The 20,115-nt window shown below is 40.3% G+C and overlaps 1 protein-coding gene across 2 annotated transcripts in view; it reads right to left on the bottom strand.

Annotated features, from left to right (window-relative positions):
* The window catches only part of znhit6 (zinc finger HIT-type containing 6), a 30,785-nt gene extending 10,994 nt beyond the window's left edge, over window positions 1-19,791 (bottom strand). Inside the window, exons 1-7 of one of the 2 annotated variants that reach the window (XM_076722837.1) lie at window positions 19,618-19,791; window positions 19,062-19,127; window positions 16,140-16,246; window positions 15,817-15,902; window positions 12,624-12,727; window positions 1,509-1,577; window positions 1,138-1,218 (exon numbers count right to left, since the gene is read on the bottom strand). In XM_076722837.1, coding sequence (XP_076578952.1) covers window positions 1,138-1,218; window positions 1,509-1,577; window positions 12,624-12,727; window positions 15,817-15,902; window positions 16,140-16,246; window positions 19,062-19,127; window positions 19,618-19,733 — 629 coding nt within the window. In that variant the 5' untranslated portion in view covers window positions 19,734-19,791. The remainder of the gene's footprint in view (window positions 1-1,137; window positions 1,219-1,508; window positions 1,578-12,623; window positions 12,728-15,816; window positions 15,903-16,139; window positions 16,247-19,061; window positions 19,128-19,617) is intronic. The other variant, XM_076722844.1, reaches the window with a different exon arrangement.
* Between the last annotated feature and the right edge of the window lie 324 nt (window positions 19,792-20,115).

The raw sequence follows: 20,115 nt of genomic DNA, 5'->3' as shown, positions 1-20,115 counted from the left end.
TAGCTGCATTTCAGCAGCGACCATTTCAGGTAACCTTGTCCTCCCCAGTGTCATTTCAAGTTTGTATGACAAAGAGAATCCAGTAACTAAGTACATCGTCACAGGTGCTGCCATGAACAAAACTGTCCATTTGAACTATTCTCACAAGAAAACAGTGGGCTGAGCATCAGCCTTTATCCTTAAACTTAGAGGTCTTCCAAATCATGCACCAAAAACTGGTGTTGATTTCTGGGTCTGTTATCACTTTACGTTTTCTATTTCTATTCATGTGACCAGTGACTGAACCAAGAAAAGTATGTGGTTGGATTTCTACCACTGAACGCAACATATTAAGTAGAAGCATGTAAATTTCACAGCTTTGCTGCAGGATTAAGCAGGAACTCTAGTCCAAGGATATAAATTTACTTAATACAACTAAACAGACATGGTGACAAAGCTACACACACTTTAAATAATGCCCTTGGACTTATTGCCAATAATATAGACACCGCTTTCTATCCAGTACGAGGCCTGCAGCAAATTCCCCAGCAGACCCCCAGCTAGCACTATTCATTAAATTCATCAGTGTGAATTGACTGCTTACTCTGCCATAAACATGGACTCAGTTGGACATGGAAGCAGTTTCCAAACTGGCCTGGTAAATACAAACGACCAACAGCATATATCAAGCAAGAATGGCGCTGAATTTCATTTTTAAAACTTAAACAATTAACATCCTCAGTTCACAATTGCTTAACAAGTGTCTTACACAGTGAGTGTATATTTACAAAAACAGTAAAAGTTACCAGTTTGAATATTAAATATCTTGTCTTTGTACTGTACTCAATGGGATACACGCAGAAAAGGATTTGCAGATCATTGCATTCTGCTTTTATTTAGATTTTGCACAGCAACCTGACTTTCTTGGAATTGAGTTGTAATTAAAAAATGATCTGCTGTTTCAGACTCACACTGGCTTACACATCTCAGTCAGTGTCATGCATTTTTTGCATTTTGGAAAAAAGAGCACTGCTGTTGGATTGGTACCATGCATGTTTTTGGGTATCTGTATGAGGGGAGAAAAATTGGACCGTGGCAGCTGTACAAACAAAGCAAAAATGTCACATGAAATTTCTGTGTTAATAGGACAAAACTCACTTTTGACGTGTCACAGGGTCTGACTCTACAGGGTGGATATAAGGGGTCAAGATCTGCTCCAAGGTTTGCTTGTCGGACACCCTAAAATAAGGGATTGTGAAAGAAAAACCAACTGTGAGAGAAGATATGAAAATGTCGACATCAAAATCAAATGGATCATGTGTCTGTGTAGCTTTTACAATCCTGGATAAACATATAGATCTGAACGGTCATTCTTGCCAAGTCGCAGATTGTAAAAGCTACAGCAACAAGCACTCCTGAGTACTGAAACAGCACTGATGATTTGCTTTCAGTCACTAAAACCATGGTGCTTCAGCATGAAGTTTGATGAGTATATTATTCAAGAAATGGAATATTGTTGTGTAACTCACCTCCTCTGGCTGAACTCTGTGCTGCTCTGAGGGAAGATGAGCTTCAGATGCCACAGGAACAGCTTTTCTCTAAATGAGACACAGAAAAACTCATTTTTAGTTTCAGTTCATCAACAACAGTAGTTGCTTGATGCCTGTTTTTCAATACAGACACATGAGGTCAGCGGTGCTCTCACAGTATTCCCTTCACAGTCAAACACAAATGCCTTTGTTTGAATTCAGAGCAGAAAATGGATTCAGCATTAATCTGTCCAAGACAATACGCCTGGCCACTTGCAAAATCTTGTCCATCTGTGTAACTGTGTGTGTACATGTGTGTGTGTCTGTGCGTGTAAATGAATAAACCCATGTCACCATGGAAACCATGACATATACACTCAATAATAGGACACCAGCTGGTGGATATCAAATAATGATGACTTCTTCTGGGGTAATGCTTTGGGCAGTAACTATTAAACGTGGTTGAGTTTTTTGGGGGGTTGCTGGGCGTGCTCTACAACCAAACATTTATCCACTAACAGCTGCTGTGTTCATATCTAGTAATGTCATCATGATGCAGAAATAGCCAACAAAATGTATCCTATCGAACAGTTTGGGAGATATGAATAACAAGATGTAATTCCTCATTTGTTCTTTTCAGCAATGGATTAGCAACTTGCTGTCTCGTCGCTCATTTGAATATTCCCAACCTATGAACCAATATGACACATTAAAATACACCTGACATTACAGAGGAAGATGCCTGGAATGGAGATAAAACCAAAACAAACATAGAAAGTATATTTTTGCTGCCCCTCAGGAATAGAGTAGAGACTATTGGCACAGACATCAGTAAGTCCTTCTCTCTAGAGTCTTATACCCCACATACTGAGCTGAACCTAACTACAAGGACATGTGTTGACCAAGACCACAGAATGTGCCATATATAGGGTGGAGCTGATTCATCAACCCACTCTCCATCAGAGTAGAGGGACCAAGGGCCTTGATGGATCTGAGGGATGAAGATGAAACATGTGAGGCAACGCATAATTGTAAGGCAGATGTGGGAGACCTTGTTATTAGGGTTCGGTACTCCCCAAGAGAGAGTCAGAGCACAGCTTGGAGGTTTCTTTTGATATCTGTGATATACAGATTGTTGTATCTTTTTGACATATCGAAAAACAAAGCTCCGTGCAGCTGTCTGCACAGTTACCTTGGACTGATTCTTACCCCATTCTGAGAATAGAGCAGGACAATTTGTGTTTTCGTGCGCACGCACGACTAACAATCTATATCCACTGTGCAAATATGTTTTAATTTAGTAATGTTTACTATGCTAACATGATATGCAGTTAACATGGTTACATGCTAATGTTCGACATGGTAGTATTTCAGGTGAAGATGAAGATGAAGATGAAGTGTCTGAAATGATGCACTGCTGAGAATGAGACAGACAGACAACCTAGAAACATAATGCCTCTGGCCACAGCTGTCAGTGGCATGGAGGCATAAAAACACCTGGCCCGAGCATCAACTGCGGAGACTTGTTATTCTTCCCTGTTTTACATAATTGAATAATAATAATAATAATGACTTAGTTAATCAGTAATGAAAACAATCATTTACTTTAGAGCAGGGCCCATCAATTGCATAACTCCTTAACTCAACAAAAAACTCAATACAACAGTTGTCAAATGAAAACAAACCCAAGTAAGCAAGTACACTTCAACGTGCTGGCTAACAAGTTACTTTACCTTTCTTGTGTTCCATCTCTAGATTACGTTAGCCTGCCAAGTAACATGACGATTCCGGGCTAATGCTGACAGGACATTTTATATGGCTTGGAGAGATAAAGTAAGTTACGGCAAGCATCACTCAGAACAGTCTGACAGACAGCTAAGCTGTTCAATCAGATGATGGCTACATTCATTATGATAATTTGGAGAGAAAACTTCACATGACTTTGGGGTCGTTCACTAAAAAGCTTGTCAAGATAAAGGTCGTCCTCATAAGGTGCACATATCGCGTTAACAAGATAAGGCTAGGTAATTCAAGTGCATTTGACACGTGGGAGAAGTTTTGCTTCAGGGTGCTCAGAAAGCGTCGTTTGTGTGATTAATGAGCGGAGCCACAGGTGAGCAAGCATGCTCCAGCTGCAGGCAAGGGAGGGCTGGGTGGAGATAGAGGCAGGCACTCTTTGCATATTCATAGATCTGCACATACTAAATGAAGGCAAAGATGTAGTCTTACACCTAAGTCATTTCAAGGCATGAAGGGATTTTTTTTTTTTTTTTAATGGGAAAAAGCTTGGAAATATGGAATTTTGATGAACACACATTAGTTTATAGAGGTTTAATCAATACCAGAAGAGGAATGCTTCTAGAGGTGGTGCTTCATAGAAGGTCAACAAGTCACCAAAGTCATTATGATTCTTCCTCTGAGGAACATTAATTTCAGACTGACAACAAACCATAATGTAATGCAGCTACATCAGCTCAGATTGAGACACATCAAAGGAGTTTGAGGTGAGAATGACAGACACATGTTAGGACAAATGATTTTCACATATGTTATATATGTAAATTACATACTACATATTAAATGTACATGTTAGTTTTCAAACATATTTGCAGAATAACCAGCAGCAAGCATTTAATCATTTATGTTTTCATTCTCTTTGACAGACTGGCTCAACATTTGAACATATATCTGACTTTTATTTGGGTCAATTCTGTGCAATCCTTCTTAACAGGTACAAGCATGGCATGAAATAACCCAGCAAAAAACTGGTCAAATAAATTAGAACAATGAAAAGGTATAAATGCAACGTTCTACATAACTCTATGCCATTTGTCTTTTGACAGCAGGCATGGTTCAGGCGCTTATGAGGTTGTTTTTTGGATCCAGATGGTACCATTATACAAGAAAGGGGCGGTTGGGCATGTTCTTTTTTTCCTTCAAAACAGAAACGGGATGGGTAGGAGGAGTTCAAACGTGAAGAATTATGTGCAGAACTGGCAGAACACCCAATGAAAGGTGGTTATGAGTTTCCACTTGGCTGTAAGGGGAGGCTGTAGGGGTAAAGCTGTGGGTCGTGAAGGCAGCAGCAGGCATGTTGCAAGTGAAGACAAGGGGCTGGGAGGGGATTCCCTACGCAACTGTGGGAGGTACCAAACACCTCTAACCCCTTAGTCAGAGGAATTTGTGTTTGCTCAGGTTTGGCTAAGTTTCTTGTTTGACGCATCAGTGTGTGCATGTGTATACGTGTGTAGGTGTGTATGCATTTGTACGTGCAAGCAAATGAGGATGGAGTACCAGGTGTGATGCCATTATTCTGTCATTACAGCAAATGGAAACTTTGTCTATGTCCTTTTCATTGGAAAAGGTGCTTGCCCAAAGATACATGCAGTTATTTCAGGCAAGGCCACCGTGCATACCTGGGATAAGTACCCTCATTCAGTGTCAAGAAAAAAAGAGCAGAGATCAGCATAAAAAAGTCAAAACAGAAGCACCAACAATACAGGACAACTGCTTTCAACACCAGAACATGCTGAAAAATATCAGGACACGATGCCTAGTCCTTCAGCAGTTACTGCTGAAGGGCTTTGAGCAGGGCAATAAGCAGTGGCTAATTGTGAACAGTGGCAAAGAGTGAAAAGCTAGTTGTGCAAGGTAGTTCCTCCTGAAAACAAGCTTGTTGACAAAGATTAAGTGCTTAATCACAAAAAGATTGTGTGGAAAGGTTCATAACCTCGTCAGAATTCCTTGCAATAAGCTATCTGCTACCTTACATGGCCTGCACTAAAAAGGTATTTTCTCCCCCAAGAGGGCTTATTGATCAAACAGCTTGTTGAACCTCAAGAACTAAGACTAACCAAATAAAATAGGATTGATACAAAACAGAATGGAAAAAGTGCTCAAGTGATTAACTGCTTGTTTCTAGAAGGAAAACCACTCAAACCTCTCAGTTCATGAGATTCATGCTTTCTGTTTGCATACACAGTATATGAGGACTCTCTTGAGTCAAAATTTTCTTAGGGTAATGTGGACCATTTATGATGAGCTATGGAAGTAATACTGTGTGCGCTGGGCTTGGATTCTGTTTATTTTGTCTCACTCTGAAAGCCCAGTGTCCTGGGTAAAAAAACATGGAGTTTCAAATTACTCTCAACATCCCAAGCTGCATACAGAGGATGGAAGCCATCATATCTTGCTGCTTCCCAAGCGGTTGATATTTTGTCTTTCTTAAATTGGAAGAACAATAATAGTATTTTTTATTCTCTCCTCACAGAGCACACAGTACACAATATTTACAAATCAAAAAACATTAAAATCACTTGTCTGATTTCATGTGAACTTAAAACTCTCAAAATAGATCCTACAGAAAGCCACATTTTTGGGAAGAAAGGCGTGTTGCTGAATTTGTAAAAATAAAAGCTACAGCATTTCAGTCAATCAATGCAAGTTAGAAATTCACTTATCAAGCTATTTAATCCCTGGAGCTAAATTAAAAAGTCAGCTAATTCATAACAAGGTTTTGTGTTTCACATCTAAAAATCTTTGGTAGAAGTGGTTATTCCAGCTAATGGCCACATTAGTCACCTCTGCATTGAAGATCTTTACAAACACAATGCCTGGTGTCTAGTCTTTGATGAGCATTACCTTTGTTCTGCGCTTTATAGGTCTGACTTCAAAACATTCAGTGTGCAAAGGATGCTATTTTTGTTTTAAATGCAAAATAAACTCTTACAGAAAAATCTGCAAACCATTACAATTCCCAGATGCAACTTTGCCTCTCTCTTTAGACTTACACAGAGTATGAGCAATTCTCTGCATTCATGACAGAGACTAAGGCCGAGACTGCAATAAAGCAGACTCAGAGGAGGATGGATGGATTCATTAACATGAACGCACTCTTGCTCACACACTGTTGATTAAGCAAGTGGCTGGAGTTGCTCGTGCCATCAACACTAAAGAGCAGAAAGCCTGACTGGTGGTCTGGCATTCAGAGCAGATCCATCTGGCTGGATTAAGGGTCGGACAGATCCAACAAAAATGGCCCAACACACAAAACCATGTGTCCTGGGTATCTGCACATCAGTGGTAGATGCCAGGATTTGGGTGGCATGTGGGTGCTGGTGGAATGAGATGACAGGACTCTGGGGCCTCTATACTGACATACAATAAATAAATCCAGTATCCAAAGCCATGGCGGGATCCACAACCTCAGAGGGTGGAGTGGCAGAGAGGGTGATGGACGAAAGGAAGAGGAGACAGAGATTACAGGCAGCTGTATCTTAAGACTCCTTCTTTAAGTTCTGGCTTGAGTTTCAGTTGCCAGACAAATGCCGCAAATTTAAGCCATGGGTCTGCTTTCCCTGAAAAGCTCAGAACACACTCCTCTTCAATTATAGAAAGGCAAAAAAGATGTTAACGTGTGTAGGGACTACGAATGAGTGTGTACGTACAGGGACTAGACAACAGCCACGTAAGCAGTCCCATGACATTGTGATGATCATTACTTGAGAGAAATAAAGATCGTTTAAAGGATGATAAAAATGCAGAGAGATTTTTGTTACTCTTCAATTCTTCCCACTAATGGAGCAAAAAATATATATTAGGGTCTGATGAGCATAGGTATTAGCTTAAGCTATCCTGTCATGAATGGACTGTTGGCCCAGTGGAAAGTTTGACCAGCTGGTCTCGCTAGATATAAAGTCAAAGGATAACTCAGGTCATTAGAACTAATCCAATGGACACCGGGCATGCTTCTACCAAATTTCAGCATGATCCATCCAATAATTGTCCATATCTTTTGCCAATGTTGCCGCCTCTTGAGCCAAAGTATTAGTGTGGCATAAAAAACATGAGAAGGGCTACATGGCCAAAAGTCATTAACACTAAAGTTCTTCTGTGTCATTTATTTTGAACAACACATGGGAACCTAATTATTAAAATTCAGTCAACCAAACATGGCACATGGCAAGTATATTCTCTCCATCTTAATTTACAGTTTGGAATTTCACTCAGAGCCAGAAAGCAGCATGTAGCCCATAGTTATGTGGCCAATTCTGACGACAGCGTTTGCAACACTGATGAAACTGCTGTTTGCCATTCAGATGTGAGGTTTGCCTCGGATGCCAGCCGACATAGACTCTGCTCTGCATCAGCAGTGGTTAATCAAGCCGATGACAGCCAGAAGGTTGTCTGCTGGAGTCTCAAAAACATTTGATTAAAGCTGCTGCTGATTGTGTCATTTGAACTTAATTTCTGGAAAGAAGGAATTGTGATGAACGTGAGCGTGCAAAGTGATGAATAGTCATTCCTCTGCCATGAAATCTGTGGTGAAATATGGCTCTGTCTGCTTTAATCCATTTGTGCCTTGATTCATCACATGCAATATTTCATACACCAGTCCGATTTCTACAAACCTGTGATGAGAGTCACTGTGACATTACAGCATTTACAAAATTGCATTAATTGACCTAATTGAGGTTCTTAAATTACAACCCTTTTCTACTGTCCCGGTATTGCAAGCTTTAGCTGTGGTGTGTCTTTCTAAGGCAGAGAAAAACTCTGCTGATCACTGATATTTTGATTCTGCTTGGGAACTAGGCCAAATCATTATTTGTTGGAAATGGCAGGTCCACAGTGTTCAGCTTTTAGTAGTTTTAGAGATGTGGAACACTGTCAAAAAAACATGTAAACATTCCTGTTCTTACTTTGACCAGTCACGCAATTCATGCATCAGTAAATGTGCAAACTCTTTGAGAGGACTTTGTCTACACCTAGACATTAACATTGTTTGTACATTTATGTTGGCAGCTCAGTTTTCCATAATAAATAGCATGGGTATCTAGAATGTGTCAGAATTTGGTAAAGCAGCACAAACATGGAACGCATTTGTCATTGACCAGCTGCATAATGGACATGAGGAACAACATGTTTGTAGTTTCACTGTAGGAATCCATTGATTTATCGTTGGCCATTTAGCCTCTGGGGGCACAGCCGATTTTTCAGGGCTTCCAGTGCAGCCAGCGGATATCCAGATAATGGATAATGGATATCTGGGCCAAGACATTCTCGTCTGTATGCTGGTTATTGTTTACAGTCTGATTAGCAACTTCAGACACGAGCATGAGGTCAAACGCCATTTTGGCTTATCTTTCTAAAAACATACCTGCATATTGATGAGGATCATTTTTTTTAAAAAGCTGATAAAATGCTAAATTGTCCTCAGATGATAGCCGGTGGGCTATGAAATTGCATTTTGGCCAATGTGTTCAGCCTCTTTTGCTCTCCACACAGACTCCATTCAATACTACTCAGACTATAAATGGAAATCAGAGCACTTCTGATATCAAAATCTTGCCTGCAGATTGGGCATCTATATGGAGTTATCTGTTCACAGAGATTAGTGTTCTTTTGGCTCAAAATATATGAGCCAGATAAATCCACATTTAATAATCATCACTGAGTAAAGGCTTCCATACTACTCAAAGAAACCACGTCATTTGATCTGTCAACTGACCAATGTTTGAAGTCAAAAAGTGTTTAGACCTTTTCCCAACAGCCACACTCGAAGGTAGAGTGAAAAGCTTACTGTTACAAAGAGTGGAGTGTTCACATCAAGTCGGTGTAGCTACACATAATCATTATGTGGCAATAATATGCCCTTTAGCAATGCGACACCAGCCAGAAAAGAAGAAGACCGTGTCCATTTCCTTCCACACAATAACATGGTTACGTGCAGAAAGTAACAGATGCAGCAAGAACAAGTGGATGAGGAGAATTTGGTTTGTTCAGCATCTAAACAGTCAAGAAGGAGAGTCTACCATGCTAGGGAAAAGTGCATGCAATTGATCATGCATCATATTTTTAATAATTCAGGATTACTGCATAGATGCTGACAAGCTTGAATGGCGAACACAGTGTGTCCAACAGATATATCTACTCAGTTCACTGGATTCAGGGATCTATTCATGGGTGATTATGACTCTTCTCCATTTACACAAAGATTAATTTTCCCTTACAGTATCAACAAGTAGCACTTGATTTCTGAGTTCACTGTTCTTCAACACCTGTCAATATCAGGGAACAAAATTAGGTCTCCTCTAACCCAGAGAGCTGATTGACGCCAATTCCCAAAAGATGGCAAACCGACATGGCACAAATCCTCAGCTGCTCATGTTACTAATTGTCTCAAGTTATTACAGAAATATGTTCTGTTAACATCCACAGTGACTGCCATTGCAATGTGTTGTCCAGTCCACTCAGGCTGTCTATGAGGAAAATGCCCTGCCATGCCAGGCTGAGGCTGTAGAAATTCCACCCTAACACAGCTACTCCCAATGTTCTGCCAAATGCCAGCTCTTATATACTTACCCTCCAAGGGCTGAACTGAGAGGCAGCCTGTAATTTTTCATCAGTCTCTTTACTGGTTGTGCCTTGTTTTTGAAATTAGTCACCGGCAAGAAGTGGAAAGAAAGTAGTTGCACGGCCATTATGTTGCATAAAAAACATTTAATCAAAGAGACACACGAACTCTTTCACACACATACACACGTACACACCATCACCAGACATGAAAGCCCTCTAGTCAGCTGTCTGCCAGTAATGATCCTTCTCTGGCAGTGCAAGTGCGTAGCATGAATATGTCGCTAACCAGCTGCAGTCACACTGCTCGCACATCTGCTTTTTATATTATGTACTTGGTACATTCTGAAGCACATTCTCTCTAGATCCCTGGCAATTCATTGTATACCTTTCATCCTATCCCTTGTGTCCATTTGCTGGTCTGTGAATGGGACACTTTTGCGGTTAGTTGAAAAATCTTGCAGTGAAACTAACCAGACTAAACAAATAAAATAAGGCTCTGCAGCTGGCCAGAGATTCCTCTACAGACAGTGCAGCAGCAAAAGCATAAACATTCTGCTTATGTCCTTTGCTGGAGCAGTCATGGGAATTCAGCACATTTCCCAGGTGCTGAACCTAAAGAACAAAAACTGACATTCTGGTCTCATCCAACAAAAACTTTCTGTCACCATCAGACGAGCGCTGAGCTGGGAATAGGGAGTATGGGGCTGGAGGGTGGGCAGAGTGTGCTACTACAACCTGACATAATGTTGCCTCATTCTGAGATGTGACGTGCACATTTAACTCACCGCCTGCAAAACACCAGAGACAGACATGACAGAGTGGGAGACTTTAAGGATGGAAAAGAGGGTGGTGAAAGGGAAAGTAACAACATAAAACCAGCTGGAGGGACTGACAAAGGATTCTTTTAGTGGCAATCCTGATTGGCACCTAATGTTGTCCCTGGGTATTTCAGACCCGTAAAACTTTAATATGCAGTTCAATAACCATTTCCCCCTCTTTCCCTCCTCTATTGTTCCACAGATGGATTAGAGTGACAGGACTCAGTCTCAAAAGAAATGGGAAAATGAGTGGCAGAAGGTTGTCCAAGGAGGAAGAAAAGATGTCAGACATGACAAGGCCACCAGAAGAACTGAGCAAATTGGAAAAGTACCCATGCGAAAGAATTAACACTACATCAGGGTCTAAAGGATGTAATGAGCCTCAGTCTCTAAATGTCTGCAAAGTTGACTACACTGAAATTATTTCTTCCAAAATCATTAAACTACCAACAGGGACAGTTTAACCAACAACAGCAGCCTTGTTGGTGGTGTTGTACGTCACTATGCGTGTCGCGTGTAATTTCAATGACAAATGAATGATTGAAATGTCCTTTTATCCTGTTCTACAGTTTCTTCATTTGGGTACAAGTTGTCTTTTTCTATTATTATTCTTTTCTCAATGAAGTTTATAAGGCAATGCTTATCTGAAGATCTGTCACATTTCGTGCCATAATTGCTGTCAACGACACAAAGGCTATTCAGCTGTAACACAGGGTAACACATTAGGAGACCATTTATCAAAAGATCAAACATTTTAATAACAATGAAACCTGCTCCCGACAAACTGCAGATGAAGAGTAGCTGACTGGTGACGAGTTCCTGCCAGCCTTTTCTGAAAACTCATCTTTAATTCACCAACTAGTCTAGCTACATATTTGGAACAGAGAGCGCTATTATTTACGTAATATCACAATGGAGGAGATGCACTGCAGCTGCCCAGTGATGGTTTGTCTGCAGCATGGAGCACGCTGCCACTGATCCAGTAAGAGAGCGTATTTGTTGGTCCGTGTGCAGGTTGGAAACTACAAAAGCACTGAAATCAAACACATCTGACACGGGTTGACAGAATGGCTATAACCTACCAGTTTGAAATGTCTCGTCCTGAACAGGCTTGGGCTGTTGTGATCTACAGCCTAACTGCAAATTCAGTCGTGCAACAGCTCAAGGACAACATCATGGATGAATCTCCCTTGACAAAATGGTACAGCTCAACTAATCTCAGAGACTACAGGTGTTAAAGCCAATGACACCTCGACTGCCTCAGGTAAAATACTGATCACATGCTGGACACACATGGGTAGATGCCTTTCATCGTCTCGCACCAGACTGCCATAAGATAACCTGTAGAGAGCCAGCTCTCGACACACTGTTGTTAGAGCTTAACAAGAGTGCCATCCTGTGGTAAAGTCAAACATCACTAATCAGCAGCTCATTTTACACCGGACTGAGGACTGAACTTCACCAGAAAACCATGAAGTGCCATCTTTGACTGTTGCTGAGCGTCTCAAAATATTTGGGTGGGACTTTAAGCGGCAATGCTCTGATGGAAATGGAAACACCTGTGGTGTTTTATTACTATCACTTGTATTTCTGCTCTACTGTGTTTGTGTTCTGTTTTTTCTATGATACGGTAGCATGTGGGCAGGTTATTAAAAGACATCATTTACATATATCAAACTGGGCAAGATTTTCTCAAGACAGTCCTGGCAGAGTAAAAAGACCGTTTTTCATATTACTCTTAATTGTGTCACTCCCTGCTGCAGAGCTCTAAGTAAGTGCTGAGCCTGAGTCAACTACTGCTGCAGTCTGGGCTAAACTGATATAATCTGTTGCTCTTGTACTGCAACAGCAGTGTTGTCAAACTACAGCTAAAGACAAATGATAATATTCTCATTGAAGTCTAAACACACTGTCTGCATATGAGTTACTTTATTCTTACTTTGTCAGGAAGAAGGTGGAGTTTTCTCTGCTCTTAGTGAAGGTGATTGGGAGCAACCTCAATGTGATATTCATCTTTCTGGCGTTGGCTGCCAGCCTCTTTGCCTGGAAAACAGAAAAGTAAGGACAGTATAGTAGTGAAGTACAGTACAGTGCAGTCATTGATTCATTTAACTAAATGGAACAAAAGCAATATGCAACAGTTTTGACACTCACTGGTTTCAGCTTATCAAATAACAATATTTCCTTGTTTCTTAGTCTTCTATGATTATTAAGTGGATAAACTGGGTTTTGGACTGACAAAATAAACTTTGAATATGTCCAAGCCTTATACATTATGCACAACATTACCACAGTATACTCTGTATAGGGTCACAGAACCATACTGGGAGAGGTACAGCACAATAACCCAAAACACATCAAGACTGATAACACCACACAGAACAACCCAACAGAGCTTTAATAAAGATCTCACAAACACACACTTCAGACAAACAACTGTTTAGTTAAACAGGATGTAAGAGAGAGCTTCTATTTCTTCTTGAACAGATTTGTTGGGACCACAGACATGCTGGCATTTCAGTTCAGTGGAAAAGTCGGGGAGGGGGGGGGGGGGGGGGGGGGCATATCTTCTCCAAGAGCAAATAGGTTTAAATACAAAACATCTGTTCTGCATCACTAAATCCGGCTGCGCAACTTTCATTAAGAATTAAACCAAAGATGAGCCGGACTTCTCCACACTGGCCTCATGTGAATTTGAAAGGACAAGCCTTTCCGTTCTGGCGCTCATGTAGCTCCTTCATGACTTCAGATTGGCGAGTAGCGAGAGTCAGTATAAGATTTATTAAAAGGTAGGGCTACACAATGCTAATAACACATCACTGCACTTGCAATGTTCTGGTGGAAACCCAAATCCCAAAGCTCATCATGTGCCAAGGCTTTATCTCTCGCTGAGAACAAGCCTCATTATTTTGATAGATTTGACCACTGCAGCAGTCGCTGCCTCTAAAAAGCCCATAAAAGAACAGGCATTACCCAACCTATCAAACATCACTTGTGTTGTCTTGTAGAAACAGCATAGGTGAAAGCTGGCAGGGAAACTGGATCTTACGTAACTGAATGACTGTGGTTTGGAGAAACAGCAGTAACCATTGCATAACTACAACCACAAATTATATACAAGCGAAGCAATTAAAGCACAAAAACATTTAGATAATCCTGGTTTCTACTATGTAATTTTAAGTTAAGGGCAAGATACTGAACCTCAAATTGCTCCCGATGCTGTGCCATTGTTGTGGGAGTGTGCATGAACGGTTATTGTTCCTGATGAGCAGGTGGCACCTTGCACGGTAACCTCTGCCACCAGTGTACGAATGGGTGAGTGTTGGCTTGTGCTGTAAAACACTTTGAGTGGTCAGTACGATTTGCTAATCACTATATTAATGAAATTATAAATCATGATGTAGTATAACAATGGATGGCTAACTTGTATATATTTTTTCTCTAAATTCAACTGAAATCATTGTGAATCCCACCACATGCATCTCTTATTACATTTTCAGTTTGCTTCTGAAAAGGACTGAAGGCAATCACACAAATTACTTGCCTCAATAAAGACGTTAGCTTGGCCTTCAAGGTCAGTATTTATCACCCTGCTGAAAGTGAAATTCTGAATAAAGATAAAGAGTGAAAATCCTTCCTTTTTACTCTTACTCACGAACTTAAAAACAAACACTATTGAATTTATTCTGACTTAAGAAGGCTCTTCAATGTAAGCGAGCTCCATGAGCATCAATCTTAGATGACTGCAGACGGTGGTTAGTACACACCTGTGACCTATTGTGTGATTGCACAAAGTACCATTGGTCACGTTCGCTGAAGGAGAAGGTATGAGTCAGAATAGAGTAGTTTTAGCCGACGATTTGCATTTGATTTGAGCCTTTGAGTTACGCCACTTCTTTGTTTTTGCATTTATCAGGCTTACAAAACAAGAGCAAAGCTGGCTCTGATTTGCTCGACATCACTTTCACCGTGTGCACTCATCAGTTATCTGATGTACCACATCCACCAACAGCAGAATATCTTTCCTGCTTCAGCTTTGTTCTTCCTCTTGTTTGCATTTCAGCCAATGATAAACACAGGTGCTGGTCTTTAGATGCTGTGGTCAGAGTTGGGTCAGCCTGTTCTTGCTCTGAGTGAAAGTGCTTCAGTTTGTGTAAAGCTCTAAGCTTTTAAATCTTACCCGTATTAAATTTCCATTTAGCAGTGATTTAGTGGTAAGATAGACTTTTCAGCACTCAGGAGAACAGTCTTGGCTGAGCAGTTGTGAACTGTTGTCTTTTTTCAAAGCTCACACATGAGCAGCAGTGACAACAATGAAGAGCAGACCATCTGTTTTTGGTTCTTCAGTACCAAAACAATTCACACTGATTTTCAGACACATCCATGTGTTATTATTTGAATAAAATAAAACAACTACATTAAAGGGTTGGGCGGTATGACATTATAGGCCATGCAACAGTAGAAATGTTTTCACCAGTGGAGATTTGGCAATAGCTTTCACTACTGGAGTTATCCCTTAAAGCGTATTTACACACTGTGATTCACACTGTATGCACTGCTAACCTGAGTGGACGTGTTGATGACATTTCATTTCAGAAAAGAGTGAAGCTGCTTCATACTCTTTTCTGCTTGTCTGTATATCATTTTAGATTCTTTCATTAACATTGCAGATATGTCTAAATGCATGTAGTGTTTAATAGAAGAAGATAGTTTTACTGTTTTGAGAGAAAGAAATCAAATGTGATGAAGTACAGTGCAGTTATTTTAGACCATTTCTTGACAGGACGGGACGAGAACACACGTAGAGTGGCAGGGGCTTGGTGACGACCAGGTCATGTAGGTCTATGTTTGGGTCAAATCTATCCAGTCTGCATCTGATCAAGTGAGTCCTATGAACTGTTATGCATTGAATCGCCGCACATCTGGCACAGATAGAAGTGTTACCGCAAACTGTTGATCAGCGGGACAGTGTGACACCAATGAAAGCACAGTATATCGCATCACTAAGGTGTGTGTGTGCATGTGTACGGCACAAACACAAAGGAAAAACAGCTCCACAGTACTACTAGAGGACAAAAACTCCACTGGGAACCTTTAAGGTGCCAAAGATAGTTCGTAAATTAAGAACATACTTTTAAACTGGCACGAGGAGTCCGGATGAGATTGTCTCTGGCGGCACCATCAGCAAATCGTCCTGTATCCTCCAGAAACCTGTAGTCTACAGTCAAGGTGAAGGACAAAAAGTAAACACACATAAAAGTACAAGCATTTACTTTTATAATACCACTCCTTAATAAAACACCCTGAAACAAACACACATACGCTGCCAACTTTGACTTAAATCATATCCTTAAAATTTAACAGATGCCTAAGGTGTTTGAGAATAAACACTCTCACAAGAACTTCTGTTGTTTTCAGTCTTTCAGTCGTGTGAAGGAGGAAAGAAGATGCTCACCGTTTAGAAGTGCCATTTCATCAAACTGTGAGAGGGTCACAAAGGCAGTTTTATTTCTAACTCCGCTGCATCCTGAAGCTTCCTTGTGTTTCTTCACACACTTCAAGCTGGAAAATATACACAAACAGAATTGGTTAGGTAACGTTTCAATTATTCTGAAGAATTTGGTTTGGCAGACAATGAAAAGAAAACTGGACAAAGAGGCATAGAAGACAAAATGCAACAAACATGTCTGTCCAAGGACAGCTGGTCTGCTGAACTGAGCGAATATGAAACAATAATACACCCCTGACTCAATGAAACAAATAACTAGTGCTGCAGGTGGACAAACACTCGGTCGTTCCCGTTATCTAAAGAGGTTATCATCATTCCAGGAAGCTTTTAATAGCTGTGTGCTATGAGAAAGCCCCAGAGGAAACAAGTGAGCGCTTCCCTGATTCAGATTTCAGAGGACAACATCCATCAACTACAAGCCCAGACATAAAAACAGCACCAAAACAAGCTGACAGTATTTTTTGCTCCACTTCCTTCCAAATACCAACTGAGACCCCACTGACCTCACAGTGTTATGTGTTATGTACAAATCAATCACAAAACAGCACCTATAGATAACACACCAACAAGGACATTTTCATGGACTGACTAATAATCAGTCCATTAATCGACTGTTAGATTAAAGGACTGATTATTTCAGCTCTAAAAAAAAGGGTCAACTCTGCTGCACAATCAGAACTTTCACTTGTGACGTGTTTGGTTGTTTTTCTAATTGTTTAACTAATGTTGCTAATCGTACTTGTGTACTTCTACTCAAATTATATTTTGAATGCGGGACTGTACTAGTTTAATGGAGTATTTTTACATAGTTGTACTGCTACTTTTATTTCAGTAAATGACTAAAAATACTTCTTCCACCATTGCACAGCTGCACCTTTGACTGAGATGTCTTAAATTAAAACACTACTGGAGTTAATATGATTATTCAAAAGTTCCTGCAATTGGCTTTCTGAAGGATCTTACCAAAACACACACACACACACACACACACACACACACACACACACACACACACACACACACAAAAGGGATTTAAAGGAAGCATGGAAAGACCCATTTTCAGACATTTGCTGAGAGACAGGTATTTGGTCAGGTCAGACTGTAACACAAGAAACTATGTAAAAGGAATGCTGAATGATGCCCAAAAACAACAGGCAACCATGAGACAAAGGGGAAGGACGTCCCCAAGCACCCGTTGATAAATCTTAATGAAATTTTCAGGTGTGACCTTCACTATGCCATTTAATACTTAAAGGTTATGTTGTAAATGCTTCAGCATCCAAAGAACTTGAGGAATAGGTCATGGATCGTTGCCACTGCCGGTGGCATGTTGTTACTGGCCGTGAATTAAAGTAAAGTTCAGTCAGTAAAAACAAAAATGTGGCCAACAGTCAGTCATAAATATGACGTTACTGCACGCAAAGGTACAACAGATTTTACTAATACAACTCTTCTGTCATTTTTGTTTTTTCATCATAAAAAGTTGAACTATTTCTTTGTGTTTTATTACTGTTATCAGACACAGATGGAATAAAGCTTTTATGCTGCATGAAATGATATGATTTCATCATAGAGAAGGAGCAGAACATCAAGGGAAAATCAATTCACCAATGGAACACATCGTATTCAAGTGATCTCACTGCAATTTAAGAAGACGAAGAAGAAGATGAGGAATTTCTTTACTAATCCCCCTTGGGGAAAATTCATCTTTACACTCTGATTGGTATTTTATTAGGCACGCAGACCACCTCTGTGCAATATAACAATATAAGCAAGTACTTTCCTCTGATGACATGATAAAGGATTAGTAATTCTGGGAAAATCTGCCCAGCTATTAAATTATCTCAGGTCCAGGAAAAAACAAACTAGTGCAGAATTCTACGTGAACATGCCACTCAGGACAGCAATGATTCATGATTCATGTTTTCACTTTGACTAAATTACAAAAACTGCCAGAAGTCTTGAGTTTGTGTGTGCCCCACTGTCTGCTTACAACACAGTGCTTTTTACTCAAAAAGAATCCAAAGTGGAGCTGCAACTAAAGACTATTTTCATTGGTGATTAATCTTTAGATTATCATTTCGATTAATTAATAGTTGTTTGCTCTATAAATGTTAAAAACATAATAATAATAAAGTGGTGAAAACCATCGATCAGTGTTTCCCAAAGACCAAGATTACATCCTCAGTTGTCTTGTTTTGACCACAGATATTCAGTTTAGTCTCACAGAGGTAAAAAATAACACTGATAATATCGACATTTAAGAAGCTGGTATCAGAGATCTTTGACTTTATTCTCTTAAAAAATTACCAAAGGCAATTAATTATCAAACTACTTGGCAATTCATTTAATAGCTGACAAATAATCAATTAACTGTTGCAGCTTTAATTAAAAACAACTGTGCAAAGGCTCATGAACACCTGACACTGCTAATATTTAATATTAGGCCTTCAAGTAAATTATAGAGCAGATATGGCTGGTTCTATGATAAAAGATGACATTACAGAATTCATACATATAAATATATACACTATGGGCAAAGTCATGTTACATGTGTTTAGTGGAATAATAAACAAATTCTGTAGAGCAGAAGTTGTCATCCAGTCTTTTGCAATGTCTACCTATAAAGCATTGTCGCAGTTACAAAGTAAGTGTGAACATGAGGTGTGATCAAGTCAAAGCGGCCAGTATTTCACATGAAAGACAGAGCAGAGTCAAAATAACGTGATTTTGGGCAACAGATATGTATATTCTTTATTTATCATCCCTTTATTCATATTGTGTTTAGGGCTCCCTTGGGCCTGTTCATTCGCCGGTAAAATAACATATATATCTGTATGTATAATATTATCTGCACAATAATCTCACCTGCAAGAATGGGCCAGACAGGCTGGGCATCTGTACTTCGCCTCCTCTGATCCACACACACCACACCTGGAAGACAGACAACATGTCAGCATGGTGCGAGCAAATGTCAGCTTCACAGCTACACTCAGGAGGAATAACAGGGACATGAAAGGCGATAAACAACCCGCGTGAGTGATATACATGTTCACAAAAAACATTAAAAAGCCCACACACGCAGACCCTCAGCAGTTATGACAGTCTGCTACTTGATAGGGCAACGTAATTAACAGGGGCACGTGACAAAAGGATGAAGACCACGACAGATTTGAAAATGAAAGTTTGGGGGCGGTGGTGTCTGATGTAGCTAGCTGACTTGGCTCGCTAACTCTGTAGCTAACGTTAGCATTTAACGCTGTCTGGGCGTTTTATGTTTGCTACTCGTAATAAATGCACGACCCTGTATATCTTTATAAGCTCTACTGTGGTCCAAACCGGGCTCACTTAACGTTAGGCAAACACGAACCTGTTAGCTCAGTTAGCAATTTGCTAATGACTTGTTGTCTGTTCAAACACTTACGTGGAGAGGGAAATCTTTCTTTTGGACCCCTTCAGCTCTTTTCCCGGGCTGCTGTTTTCCACTTGGTTCTCCACAGCTGACATTATGTCTATCGTCTTAACAATTACGGAGCACATTACAGAACAGTCGCCACACGTTGGGCATAGCCGACGATACCCAAACAAACCCTCTTCCGCCGGTGGCCACTTGCCGCACGTGGAGATGAGTTCCGGTAGGAAACCTGCTCGTTGGCGCCTCCCGGTGTTAGAGAACCAGAACTACAATGTCCTCCAACAGTGTCAAAGTAAACATGGTGACAGCAGTGATGAGAATGAGCAGGATACATATATAATGCAGGTGTTTGACAGCCGCGAGAAGGCTATTGGTAGATATTGATACCATGTTATGATAGTAAATACAAATTCTCAATCTGTGTCCAGCTGCATGTTGCTATTATGACCCTCATGTGGCTGCAATTATGTAGAAAGTCATGATCTCTGAAACAACTGAGGTGCTTAT

The sequence above is a fragment of the Chaetodon auriga genome, chromosome 3 (assembly GCF_051107435.1).
Source record: "Chaetodon auriga isolate fChaAug3 chromosome 3, fChaAug3.hap1, whole genome shotgun sequence".
NCBI classification, from domain to species: domain Eukaryota; kingdom Metazoa; phylum Chordata; class Actinopteri; order Chaetodontiformes; family Chaetodontidae; genus Chaetodon; species Chaetodon auriga.
The sequence above is the reverse complement of the archived record's forward strand: the minus strand, read 5'-3'. Positions and strand labels throughout refer to the sequence as shown.